This window comes from Aulonocara sp. 'chitande type north' Nkhata Bay, linkage group LG12, assembly GCF_057382095.1.
Source record: "Aulonocara sp. 'chitande type north' Nkhata Bay isolate Kocher_YH1m ecotype deep benthic linkage group LG12, A_spYH_male_GT1.1, whole genome shotgun sequence".
Taxonomy (NCBI): domain Eukaryota; kingdom Metazoa; phylum Chordata; class Actinopteri; order Cichliformes; family Cichlidae; genus Aulonocara; species Aulonocara sp. 'chitande type north' Nkhata Bay.
In genome coordinates, this window is record NC_141355.1 from 26,776,276 (window position 1) to 26,790,084 (window position 13,809).

Genomic DNA, 13,809 nt, shown 5'->3' on the forward strand with positions numbered 1-13,809 from the left:
GTTAAATGCAAATTAGGTGGTTTGCATTCAAAGAACAAACATGTATGCCATTATTTGTGCTTTTTTTTCTCTCTGTCCTTCTTTCATAGATAGATAGATAGATAGATAGATAGATAGATAGGAATTTTTTTTTTACCACATCTCACCCAAAAACCATCAATTTGTATGCATTATCCCTTCAAGAATGGCAGCTCAGATGCACTTTTAACACCTTTCCCCCAACTATCAGTCTTTGTGATCAACATCTCAAACCTAGAAAATCATTCTGCTGACCATAAGTATTTCTTGAATTGATGATAAAACATTAAGTAGTTGGTGTCTTCACAGCTATTCACGGACAGGTTCAGACACACATGCAGACGTGCATTCACACTGTGCGAGGGCTGCAAGCCAGAGGCAGGAATAGACTGTCAGCAGGGGTTTGCTTCGCAGGATGAGCTTTGTCGGGTTTAGTAAGCACAAGACATCTTTTGTGAGAAGCCCTACACTTTCTCGAGCCTGAAAAACAGATTTCCAAACATTACCTCTCAAACCCAACCAACAGTCCATTATGCTATGTTTGTCTGTGAGAATATTACATATCTCTTGGTCTCAATATTAGTAATACAAAAGAAGAAAGATCAAACATGACTGATGTGCTTTTTATTTATTGTTAATACAGTATTGTTCTATTTTTACGCATGCAAAAAATGTGCCTTTAAAGTGTGCTAAATCTTAGCATAAAAAAAACAAAAAACATTGGCTACACAAAAAAATTTGTGGAATATTTCAAAGTGGGATAATAAAAGAAGACCAATAAGAGAGGTCAGTCAATCAGCTCCTGCCCTGAATGCTCAGGAGGTGCAGGGCTGGATACTGACAACAAACACTTTTTCTCCCTTACATCGCCGAAGTCCTGCTTCACATTCACTCATGGTCTGTGTGGCCGCAGTCTCATCCTCTCCAACACGGACACACACGTTATACCCAGGGTTCGCACAATCTGCAGAGTCCTTACAGCGACAGTCATTGGCTTGATCTGAGAAAATCGTGTGAAGACAAACAGCATGAATTACTACAAACTGCTGTACATTATAATAGATCATTTGTCACTTCACATGTTCATACCATCGCAGTTCTCCCACATGTGGCAGCCGGTGCAACCTGTTGTATCACGCTGTGGCCAAATGCAGGTGCTGTCCTCTGCTATCATATATTTCTTCCCCATACATTGCAATGCATTCATTTTGCACACATCCAGAAGGACCGATTTTCTACCTACAGCAGCTGTGGCACACAACTTCAAAGATGAACTGGCCGGTGGGCACAAAGCACAAAAAACACAGTAAATCAGTATCATTAGCCAGTTTGCCAAAACTGACATGACCAAATTATTTATTAGCAGAATAAACATACCCACACTCAATAGGCATTTTGCAAACACATTTTCCTCTGGAAGGCTTCTCCCACAGTTTACACTGCACTCCAGGAGCAATGCTTGGTTCTGGTGCGCTGTCTGTGGAATACACAGAAATCACTGTTCCACATTGTCTACTGATTCTCTACACTGAATGACTAAATATAGAGCTCATCATATTTCATTTTGTTACATAGCAGTCCAGGACAGTCCTTTAGCAGAGAGCTAAAGGATTATAAAGCTTGATGTAAAATTTACCTTGGATGCACCTGACGTCTGCTGGGTTTGGTGAAAAATCCAGACTGGGATTGCAAATAGCCGTGGCTTCGCCTGTTAGCCGTTTACCCGCTGGGCAGGAGAATGTTACTAACTCTCCTATGCCATAGGTCTCCTTTAAAGGAGAGGCTATGACACCATCTGCAAGGAGTCCAATCTGGCAACTTGTAACTTGAAGAAAATGTGTAATTTTACAATGTGACACAGCAATTCATTATTATGATACACTAAATGTTAAACTTTATTTACTCACCTGTGCACAATCCAGGCCGGGCAGACCAGGTTTGATCAGCAGTGCACTCTATGGTGCTGTGACCAACAAGATAAAAACCTTCAGTGCAGGTGTATTCAACTTTACTACCCACAAGATAAATGTCCTTTGGATCCTGTGACACATGTAATAAAGATAAGATCATCAAGTTCAACTTCTTAGCTTTGATGTGGGTATGTAACTCAGCTCGGTTCAGTTTTATTTATGTTCACAACAAGGGTTGCCTCAAGGCACTTTATAAGACAGTACCACTTGTAGTTCCCCTATGAGGAACAAGTGGCAGCAGGAAGAGCAGCCATTTGCCAAAAATGGTTGGAGGATGAGCACAGAGGAGAACATAGAGACACAAGGACAAAACACATCTCTATTATGGGGAAGAGAAGATATAAAATTCAGCAAAATATTTAAAGATAACTAATAAACTCAGTAACATTGAGGCAGACTCTCTTTCACTTAGATAGGAGATACTAGAGCTTCAGTTTCAAGTCTCTTCCCGTAACTCTTTTTCTAACACTGTACTGTGACTTTGTGCAAAACACTGTTCAAGCACTACAAAAGTAGCAGTTAGTCTGGTTAATAAATACTAAATGTTTGTAATCATTTGTTCCACACCATGGTGAAAATTTCTATTTTTACCAGAATGTAGCCATTGATCAGAGCAGGTGGGGTTCCACACTTCTGACTTGCTGGGAGAGTATAGTCGAAGCACTGAGGCTCCATAGTTCTGTAGAAAAAGTATGTGTTGCATAACTACATATTGATGAAAATCAGTTTGACACTTTCTCTTACTGGAAACTCAATGCAATGAACACAGTGCTTGTTACAAATATGTCACTAAATTCACGCAGCACAAACAAACAAACAAAAAACTCATAAAACCCACAAAACAAACTTAAGCTCTCACCTTAAGTATTGCAGCTCTTCATCTTCGCAGTCGGACGTCTCAGCTGGTTCTCCGATACAGTGCTGTCCCCCATTCTGAGGGTAGGGGTTAGAGCAGGAACGACTACGAGACCTTCGGCCCCCAGAGCACGATGACCAGGCAGACCAACAGGTCCAGCTACCATGGATCACTCCTTAATGACCAGAAATGGAAAATAAGAAATAGAAAGAAATTAAGGACAATAATAAAGTCTGTCTGATATTAGCCTCGATTAAATCCTACCCCCACCCATGATAGTGACTTAACCCAATTTAACAGTTTGTTAATTTCCTTGTTTTCATCCTGAAAGTAAGCCTGACACCAATCTCACATCTGCCAGCCCCACAGGGCTATTTTGGCATTTCTAAGCATAATCACAACACAAAAGCTAAAAGCTAAAAGGAAAAAGAACACTTGTTTTTTAAAGGGGGTTTTCACTGCAATGTGCCCCTTTTAGACTTTAAAAGTAACATTGGTGAGCTTAAAAAACTACAGTAATAAAGATCCTGTATGAAAGACAATACACACCCTGCTGCCCTTCTGCTTCAGTTCCTTGCTCACAGGCTGGTCCTGACGTGTTAGGCTTGCAGATGCACTTACATTCATCTCCATCCATGACAACCATTCCATTGTTCCTGCATGGCCGGCAGTGGCAGGGGGCACTTTCAGCAAGGTACTGATCTATGGCCCTGCGAAGGTAGAGCTTCTTCAAACCAGGACACTGAACCTCCTTCACCAGCTCTGACAGCGGCCGCAGCTGGAGAAACAATAGTAAAATAAAAGCGATGCAAGGTTGCATTAAGTGATAAGATGAAATCCATATAAGATTCATTAAACATTATGATCTTGCTTTTTTAACATACAAATAGCTTATTTTACGTTCTCTTTACCTTTTGTTTTATGACCTTTGGAAACGACCTAACAGACTCTGCCCAGTTTGAGTACATTTCCCAGTTTCTCTCTGGATTATCTAGGTTCATCATATTCAGCGCTGCAATATGTGAGACACCTCCTCCCTCCACATCCACTTTTTTCAGATTATTGCTCCTCCTGGTTCCTATTTTTAAAGGTTTGAAGAGATAGTGGATGGCAGAAAAACTTATAGAGGTAAAGTGCTTTTATAGGTACTGGTATCTGTAAAATTATCATCCAAATTGTACCTGTGCCTGATGAGTGAGTGCTCTGGCCTCGCTTACACTTCACTGTGGTGATGGGGAATATGAGAATCCAGCGTTTAGTCCTTGAACATTCGTCATACTGCTCACTTTCGCTGACTTGAAAACAAAGGAAAACGTAAAGTCAGTGTCAGAAAAGTGAGGCAGGACTAAAGCAGGGCTTTATGGCAGCATTTTTATCAGCCAGATGTTTTACTTGGCATTGGAAAAATACTACCACTACAGCTGTGTGATATAGTTAAATCCAGCTGCAATTACAACTTGGATTTTTTTAAAAATAATATCGGACCACCTTATGTTATAAGGAAAATACATATTAATACATACATACATACATACATACATACATATATATACATATATATATATATATATATATATATACATATATATATATATATATGTAAATTATATATACATATATATATATGTAAATTATATATAATTTACATATATATATGTATTATATATATATATATATATGTAAATTATATATATATATATATATTATAAATAATTTAATTACATTACAAACTGATTACATTTAAAAACACATTTTAGAAATTTTTGAGCATTTTTAGTCAAATGCATTTTTAAAAAATGTATATTACAACTATTACAAGCAATAGACACATGCAGTGGCTTGTTGTTTAGCACCTTAAAACACTGGGTAGAATTAACCACTAAGACCATATTTTTAAATTCTTCCATTACACTAGTGTTTTATGAATCCTTACCCATATTGTTTTCAGTTTCTTCATCAATTGTGGCAATAACTTTGAAGGAGCCTCCTAAGCTTCCAGCAGACAGGTAGTGCGTTCCAAACCTTTCCAAAATCTTCCTGTAGGCCGAGTAGTCATAGACAGATGGCAGTTTGACCAGTGCCTTCCAAAACGCCTCGGATATCGGGATGTACCGAGGAGCGTTAGTCTGGAACTGAGCTACCTCGATGTCATTCTTTAAAACTAAAAGCTTTTTGGTCTGTAAGAAGAGGAAAAAAAGGTTCCGTTTCAACATGAGATGACTTGTCAAAGGCATTTTTTATTTAAAGTGTTAGGTTTCTACTCACTTGAGTCTTGTCGTGTTGTTCATGAAAATCATAGTTGCGATATCCCGTGGTAGTCCCGGTTACTGTCTGCCTCTTGACAATATCCTTTGCATAGTGCCATTTGCTGGTGTACATCTCATCACTGAAGTCATTCGGGACTTTAACCTGGAATCGGGACAGGGGTTACAATGTCTGGTTTCCTCTAGTTTAGAGATATGAAATGCTCACCTGGACAACTTAACTAGATTTAGGGGAAGACCCTACAGGTGAATAAGATGAAACAGGTGAATTTTTTGTGTTTACAGAAATCTTATGTTAAAATGAGTCATACAAATGAGTCACTGTATGTCTAAAAATGAGCATAAATCTGAACTTTGAATAAAAACAGGTTTAAAATTATTGTTTCAATGTGTTGACATATATATTTACACTTTGTTAGTTTGTTTTTCCAGAGAGGACTTTGGACATCTCTTTTCAATCCACAAATCAGAAAACACCATCAGCAGCAAGACAAACTCTAACGAGCTGATTAACTTTATAAAGAGAAGATGATGAGATGTTGCAGATGATGTGAATGTATGTCAAGTTGAGGGCACCAAATGTGAGTCAATGGCCAAATGCCTAATGCAACAAAAAAAAGAGCAAAAGGCAGCAAGCCAATGGTAATAATGTGTGATTGAATAGATTAAAAAAGTAGAATAGGTAGAAAATATTGCTATATTCACTCCTTAACTCTAGAATACAAATCCAAGGGGTACTTTAAAAGAAATTGTGACCAAAGAAGTATCAGTATGAACTACAGTTCAAGTTCTTCCACAGGTACCAACCAAAAAGCTGTACTGAAGAGTACTAAGGGGCAGTCGATAAACAGAATTGTGAACGCCGCTGAAGATGGTGCGGCACTGGCCACCAAAGCTCTTAGTATTGATGACACTTTCTCTGCTCTTTCCTGACACAGCGTCAACCCTACAGAAACAACAGCGATTGTAGATTAATGTCTCAATGAATCATAAAAAATAAACATCTAGATCAAGACTTTTCTCTTACCCGAGTCCTAGGATCTCAATGTTCGGCGGAGGAACTGAGTTTGAACAAACAATGTATTCTGAAATGTCGCAGTTACTCTCATCAAGTCCATCTTCCTCACAGTCCTGATCTCCGTTACACACCAGAGACTGGCTAACACACTTCCCTGCAAGTCAAAAGACAGATAGATAGTTATTGTTTAACCACTTCAGTAGGATTAAGGAAGTGAGGGCAGTTTCGATTCCTACCCGATCGACAGCGAAACCTGTTTCCACATCCGTCCTCTATAGGGCAGCCTTGTGTGGTTTCACAGGGCCTCGTCTCGCTTCGCTCTCCATAGCAACGGTTTCCACCGAACTGAGCGTAGACAACCATGGATCGGGTTCTTGTCTGTAGCATCCACAGGATGACAAAGAAATATTTATATAAAGTAATAATAATTTAATTAATGGCAAAATATCTTCACAAGTTTTAAAAATAACATAATCTTGAGTATTTCTGATGGTGAAAAATCTTTATTATGAATACACTTTCTTGTACTGTACTGTATACAGTACGTGAAAATGCATGCAAATTTGTATGGGTAAGAAATTAGTTACCAATGAATCTCCCTGACCTGTAATTTGGTGCAGCTATCACATTCTGACCAACTGCCAAAAGGACCCCACTGGCAATGAACTTCCTGGTTACACATTCTTGAAAATGACGTTTAAATCAACATAACACGATATAAATGACAACGTATAAAGTTCAACAAGCACAATATATTTATGATTTAAAGCACAAAACGAAAACCAGATTTACCCCTTGGCAGTGAACAGGAAGAGGAGCCATGGTAAGACTCTTGCACAGAGTTGTGCAACTTTCTGAGGAGGAAAATGAAAACACAAAAAAGCACAGCAAAGAAAAGAAAGTTAAAGAAAGCAAAAGAAAAGAAAAGCTTTGGTAATAGCAGTCACCCACGGAAATATCACAGCAATGACAATACAAACTTACTCTTACTGAAATCACATCAGTGACATATTTTACAGAAAACTGAAAAATGTATCCATGCAAAATCTACTTGCCTTCATGTTGAGAGAAGCACAGCAACAGATGGATAATGAGCAAGATTTCTATGTTTCGTTCTTCCTAGGGAGTCCAGCTGTTGTAAATACAACACATGGAGCTTATCAGGTTTCAAGGGAAAATTTATGAGCATGTGTGTGTTTGAGAGAGAGAGAGAGGAATATCTTCCTGTCCATATTGTGAAAGAGGCAAGAAAATAATATGTTGGAAGTTCATGCCAAAAAGTTCTTCCAGAGAAGTCATTTTGAAACTGAACAAAGCTTCCTCTACTAAGAATGACCTTTCTCACAACAGATGCTTTTACTCATCAGTGGAGGAAAAACAAGGGTTTAATACAAACCGTCTTCAGAAAACCACCAAGTTACATAATAGTTCCACATTACCACAAGATTAATTAACCATTGCTTAGTCTTCCTTTAAGAAAATGCTTCATTACTTAAGGCAACACATATTAATTAATGAAACAATGATGAATTACAGTTTTGTGCCATTCAGAATTATTTAGTCATTAATCGTTTAATTAATGCCTGAGAATTTAGATTTATTCGTTGATATTTATGAAACACTGATTGACCAGTCACCCAATAACATAGCATCACCCTTTTGTGTTGTATTACGATTTACAGCAGCATTGATTAATGACTTATTGATTTATTTATCAACTGCTCCTTAGTTACTAACCACGCTTCAGTGTTTCTCCTTGTAAACTGTTATCTAAATGACTACTATCATTTTTAACTTATTCAGATGAGTGATTTTTTTGCATCTACAGCTCTGAAACAGTAAAAACAGACATACAGTAGTGATGCATACTGAGATGTGATTTATCCAACCAAACACTGGAGGGCAACAGAGATTTAAGAACTGTTTCCTCTTGGGTTAAATTTGATTCAAGCAAGTTTGTGACTGTTTCTGATCTCCACAGTATTTATCACCTTTGAGGAAAACTGCAACACAGCCATTCTGCTTGAGCTCGATTATATCTTATATCTTCATATCTTAATATTCCTGGCATATATGCATGGTAAGGGAGACAGAGAGAGGTTGGGTGATGTCCATCACAGTCAGCTCTGCAGCTTCAAGGAGACATATCTCACGGCCAAACTTGAGATTTTCTGCTGTTTATGAAAAGCTGTTCCTATATGTGTCAAGGTTCTCACTAATGATGAATATATATTTGCTGTCTCAGGCAATCACGGCTTCATATTCATCACATAGTGGCAGCTCAATAGCAAAAACTGAGTGCTGCATCGAAATGCTTTTTAGCAGTCGCGGGGCAGGCGAGGTTGTGTTGCTGTGCATTGATTCCTGCTGCCTATCAATTCTAGCAATAACCAACCCACATTACAATTTAAGGTTATCAAATGAACGCATAGTGTGATTGAAACTGAGGTAAAATGACAGGAAAGGGAAAGACATGTTGGAGATGAGAATATAGCAATAGCAGAGGAATAAAGCAGAAAAAAAAAGCTTGAGCAAACACTTAGTGCCCAAAATCTCAGCCCTTTATCCACTCAAAAGCTCCCCCAAGGTAACCTCCTTATTTAGAAGTCATTTTCCAGGTGCAGCAATTTTAGAACAAAGTAGAAATTGTGTGATATTTACCTACTGAAGTCAGGACCACTAAGTCCTGATTGCTGTTTCTCTGTTGTGAGGCCTCCCTGCATTTCCACGTGCATACTGCAAAGCCACAGGCAGGGAGAGCAGCAGCAACAGGACAAAGCAGAGCAGGCAGCGGTGACACAGATGATATGTTTTACGGAGCCTTGTATTACTTTATCTGCAATAGCATTACAGATTATTAGCCATGTGTAATAATGCCCGATCATTAGGTACTGTTACAGATGAAATGTTGTCATTTAAAACACACTGTGGGATCTTTGTGTGTAAAGGGATACTTAAACTAAGTTTCCTTTTTGGAATAAGTCTCGATTCTCTGTTCAGGCAGGGAAACACAATTTTACTGTTATTTGATCAGAGTGATCTGCTCTTTCATCATCAGTTTCATTTCAGCCACTTGTTTCTTGTTGTACTACTGTCTGGACATTATCTTATACCGCAGCAGTTCTAATTCTGCTTTAGACATCAAATTTCTTCTGATCCGTTTGACACCTGGTCCCAGCAGATTCGCAAACCTCTTCCACATCACTTGTGATGTCGGTCTGATGTCAAAAGCCATTTGTTCCAGCAGCTCACCAGTATCCATTCTGCAAATGTATCCGAGATATTTAAGATTTTGTCTCTATGATTGCACCTGGTCAGTATCCAAAGAAGCTAGTGTGTGTTTTTGTTTGTGTTTGTCAGTCAAGAAGTCACAAGTATTCCTCTACATATTTGAACTTTTCCTCTAGATCCTAAAACTGGTTGCTATGGAGGAGTTTACATCAGTTTTAAAAAAAACAAACACCCTCATACAACCTTGGTAATTATTTCATTTAAAAATCTAATAATGTTTTTTTTAATCTGCATGTCTATGCAAATACCATACCTACAGAACTATGCAAAATGTCTTACCCTCAATTAATGCTTTATTAATTACATGTGATGAACTGATCTTTATTATATATTTTCCCTGTCATTTGAAATTTATATTTATTTATGAAACAAGTCTATAGGACTACCTTATTTCATCTGATCGGTATTGAAAAAAAGAAACATCCAGTCTAAGAGTAATGTTGAAAAACTAGTCCATGCTTTTGTCATTCTTAGGATGTAGTTTTAAGATGAAGGTGATGGTTGTGGCTAGCAAAGGTGAAACATCCATTACAAATGCTGCTATAGCCTCACTATCTGAATTTTGCCAACTCTATGCATAGAAGGTTACTGCAGATGTGGGCTGGATTTAAACTGACCACCCAAGATTTTTATTTTTCACGCACAAGAAGGTGAAATTATATTGGGTAATTATGTAGTAATAACCATTAAAGGAAATATATAATTAGGAGAATACTTTAGTCTGAGCGTGTCACCTCAGTTTATGATATAAACTCAAGGCAATCACACTGAAGTCATGCATATCTTTCCCCTGGACTTCAATAATGGATGTAAAAGTAATTTCCAGTATTTCTGAAATGACCACCTAATGCTAAATGACTCAGCTACTGTACAGCAGCAAGCCAAATCCCAGCACCTCAGGCTAGAATAACATTTGGCTCAGACAATATGCCACCAGACCATGCCCTCCTTCATTAGTTCTGCTTGTGTGGTTTTCATGATGTTCAGAGAGCAATCTTTGACCGCCATCTGCCCTGGAAGTTTGGCTTGCCAGAGACGTTAGTAAGCTGCACACACAGGGTGTATCAGTCAATGAATATGCAGCTTTTATCCATACTCATCTCCAGATGAATGTCCAAATTGTGTTACAAACATATTTAAGTATACTACAAGATTTTGAATGGTCAAAAAACCCCAAATCATCCATAATTATTTCTATTTAAAAGAATTAGGCCCACTATACATGTGCTGGAGCTTCCTAGCCTGGTGCTTTAGTGACTAAAGGGGTCATCAGATAAATCCAAGGACATGTGCGGTAATAAGAAACTGAACACCATCCATCCATCCATCATCCATCCATCATCCATTCATCCATCCATCCATCCATCTAATGTTAACCAGAATTGTTAAATACAAATAAAGATGGAGGAAAAAGGCAAACACCCTATAGTATATGGGTTGTCTGCTGATGTGGCATATTTATATGCAGACTGTTTAAAAATGAGTTGTGACTAAAAAGGTCATAAACCACCAGTGGCCACGGACCAACTCTCTCTCTCTTTCTCATGCCCCCTCTCTTGGTTGTCACAAGACTTTTAAGAAAGCTTTGCTTCCTCTGTCTCATTTCAAAGGTCATTAAGTTCTCTGAAACCTGAAAATTTGTGTTGAACATTTATTCATCTGTCCATCCAACCATCTGTCTGGGGAAGAGTTTGGTCACACCCTCCACAGGTCACCATCTATCAGAGGGCTAACACCAAGAGACACACAGTCATTCAGACTTACATCCTCATCTACAGCACAGCTAATTTAGAACCACCAGTTAACCTAACATACCTGCCTTTGGGCTGTGAGAGGGAGCAGGCCCCGGCTGGCCAGTGGATTCAAACCCAGGGCCTCCTTGCTGTGAGGCAACAGTACTAATTACCGTCCCGCCATTGCCCCAGTGTTGAACTTGTTCTTTACTCCGTTGCATGTTTTACACTGTAGGGTGAAGTGCATCTCAGCCTCACCCATAAACGATTGACCACATATTCTGTTTCCTTTTTTCAGCTGTGAAAACCGAGTTAGGATACATGTCTGCTTTTATCTCTGAGGCTAGAAATATATCTTCCAATTCCTAATTCCTTGCGTTTTTAGGACAAGGAAAAATTGTGTTTAGTTTGTTTGTAGCATTCCAATTACTTTTCTTCATTCTTTATTTCCTCTTCATGCCTGAGAGAACAGTTTCCATTCAAAGGATTTACTATACATTACCATATATATATATATATATATATATATATATATACACATACATACATACATATGCCTCAGAGAAACAGCAATCAGGACTTCAGAACTAGAAACAAGAGTGGCTGGTAAAATTATTCTTCCTCCTCCACACATTTCAAACTTTTCTGAAACTGTGCATTTCACTGCTGCCCCTCTTTAAACTGTCTGAATGCCATCATCTCTACCTCCTACACCTCTACCTCCTCTTCATCTGTCTATTTGCTTGTGCGTGCGTGACAGAAAAAAAAAAGACAGACAGACCCAAACATGCACACATTTTTAAGCACAACAACACATTGGAATTTTTATCATTTCTTCGGGGGAAAATGACTGCAGCAATAACATCCAAGACTATTTCCGTTCATTTTTTTTTCTTGGCATGTCATCTATCAGTCCATTAACATGGTTTAGAAAACAAATAAAAAGCACACTACAAGAACATTTAAAGAATCCTCATATCACATAGAAAGGAATATAAACAGAGAAAGGGAAGTAGCTGTGCCATTCCTTCCCAAAACTACTGTAATGTGCAATCAAAGCACTTAATATCCATTCATTGAGCTAGTCTGTGGCTATCAAAACCACTCTGCTATTGCACACCGCAGCTTCCAAAGAAGGTTGATGACTGCTCACAGCAGTGAGTGCACTCAGTCAATTAACCTCTGTTAATAAGAGTAAAACAGCATTAACATGAGAACTGCATCAAAACTAACCTTTTTTAAGCGAATAACTACATGCTTAAAAACATTAACCTAACAAAAAAAGATTGTAATAACTAATAAGTGCATCATATTAGTCATCATATTAGATACTCTCGAAGGTGCACAGATGCAGGGGGCTACTCTCCACCTGAGTTATCTTTATTTCCTCTTCATGAGCAACGCCTTACTGCAGAATGGCAGATGCTGAATTACAAAACACAGTCTCAGTAAGGTCACCCTGGGTGCCGCTGCCCACCCACCTCCATCCACATCACCCTGGAAACAGGATGATTTTAAGATGCTCCTCTGCACAAATCGAGTAAAAAAATGCAGCTATGCTGGCTTAAAAGCTGAAAATCTACATTAGATCTAGAGTACCGCCATTTAGTGATTGAATTAGATTAGAATTTTATTATAATGGCCATAATAATGATTTTGTTTTTCAGTCAAGCAATTAAGCAACCAAGCAACCACTAACCACTCAACAAGCCAGACACTCCTGAGGAAATGATACTTCACTTAATAGGCATAGAAGCTTTATTTGATCTGCCATTTTCCACTTAGAACAGAGTCACTTTGAACAAAGGTTTCCGAGTTTTACAACAGCAAAGGACTCTTCACATCAGAACATAAAGGCAGTGACAACAGTTTGGACCAGGAGAGACACAAATGTCCTTACAACACGGTTTGCAAGCATTTTAAAGTCTGCTCATTTGTGTGGGTTCATTCATGATCTGCATGGGCTAGTAAGAGTGCAACCTTTAAAAAATAAATTAATTTAGACATTTGTCTTAAAGGGAAGGAACATTTCCAGCTGAGATGCACGCATGCTCCTAACAACAATATGCAGAAAATAATCAAATTTATGCACAAACCTCATGGACCCTCTAGGTGTACAGAAAACAGTATAGTATGTAGAAGATTTCAGTTCATGCAAAAAAAAGTAAAGTGTAAAATAAATATGACAAACGCGGGCGGTGTGGTAGTTCACTAAAACGAAGAAAATGTTGTTAGTGACGATATAATAATCTAAATATCTTACAATTTATCGGCAGTATACTATTTGCAGTTACAGTATGTAGAAACTCTCCACGATATAAAACATTTTAACATGAAACCACATCTTTAAACTCTAAAACTTGAACTCATTTTCACATTGAAGCATAATAATACAAACATGACTTTCTAGCTGAAACTCAGTCACTCACATGAAACTTTTAAAAATGGCACAGATACGCACGAGACACATACATTCACCAATCCAAAGAGTAAAGTTTTCTGTTTTTGGCTTTACATTACTGAACTTCTTAACACTGTCCTGGCAGAATACATTCTCTACAGAAAATACCACACAGACCATGAGGTGTGTGGATATTTGACTAGTGTGTGTGTGTGTGTGTGTGTGTGTGTGTTTTCCATGCATAAAACCTTGCAACAA

At 38.2% G+C, this 13,809-nt stretch overlaps 1 protein-coding gene across 1 annotated transcript; it reads right to left on the reverse strand.

Annotated features, from left to right (window-relative positions):
* Nucleotides 1–625: 625 nt before the first annotated feature.
* c7a (complement component 7a) lies at nucleotides 626–7,297 on the reverse strand. The gene is made up of 18 exons (XM_086314690.1): nucleotides 7,182–7,297; nucleotides 6,919–6,980; nucleotides 6,731–6,809; nucleotides 6,363–6,504; nucleotides 6,136–6,280; nucleotides 5,916–6,054; nucleotides 5,110–5,253; nucleotides 4,778–5,021; nucleotides 4,026–4,139; nucleotides 3,756–3,922; nucleotides 3,394–3,622; nucleotides 2,848–3,019; nucleotides 2,580–2,667; nucleotides 1,926–2,058; nucleotides 1,655–1,843; nucleotides 1,396–1,495; nucleotides 1,108–1,292; nucleotides 626–1,018 (listed from the first exon to the last, which is right to left on the reverse strand). The coding sequence occupies exons 1-18, from the start codon at nucleotides 7,185–7,187 to the stop codon at nucleotides 834–836; spliced, it is 2,523 nt and encodes an 840-aa protein (XP_086170816.1). The 5' UTR covers nucleotides 7,188–7,297; the 3' UTR covers nucleotides 626–833.
* Nucleotides 7,298–13,809: the final 6,512 nt, after the last annotated feature.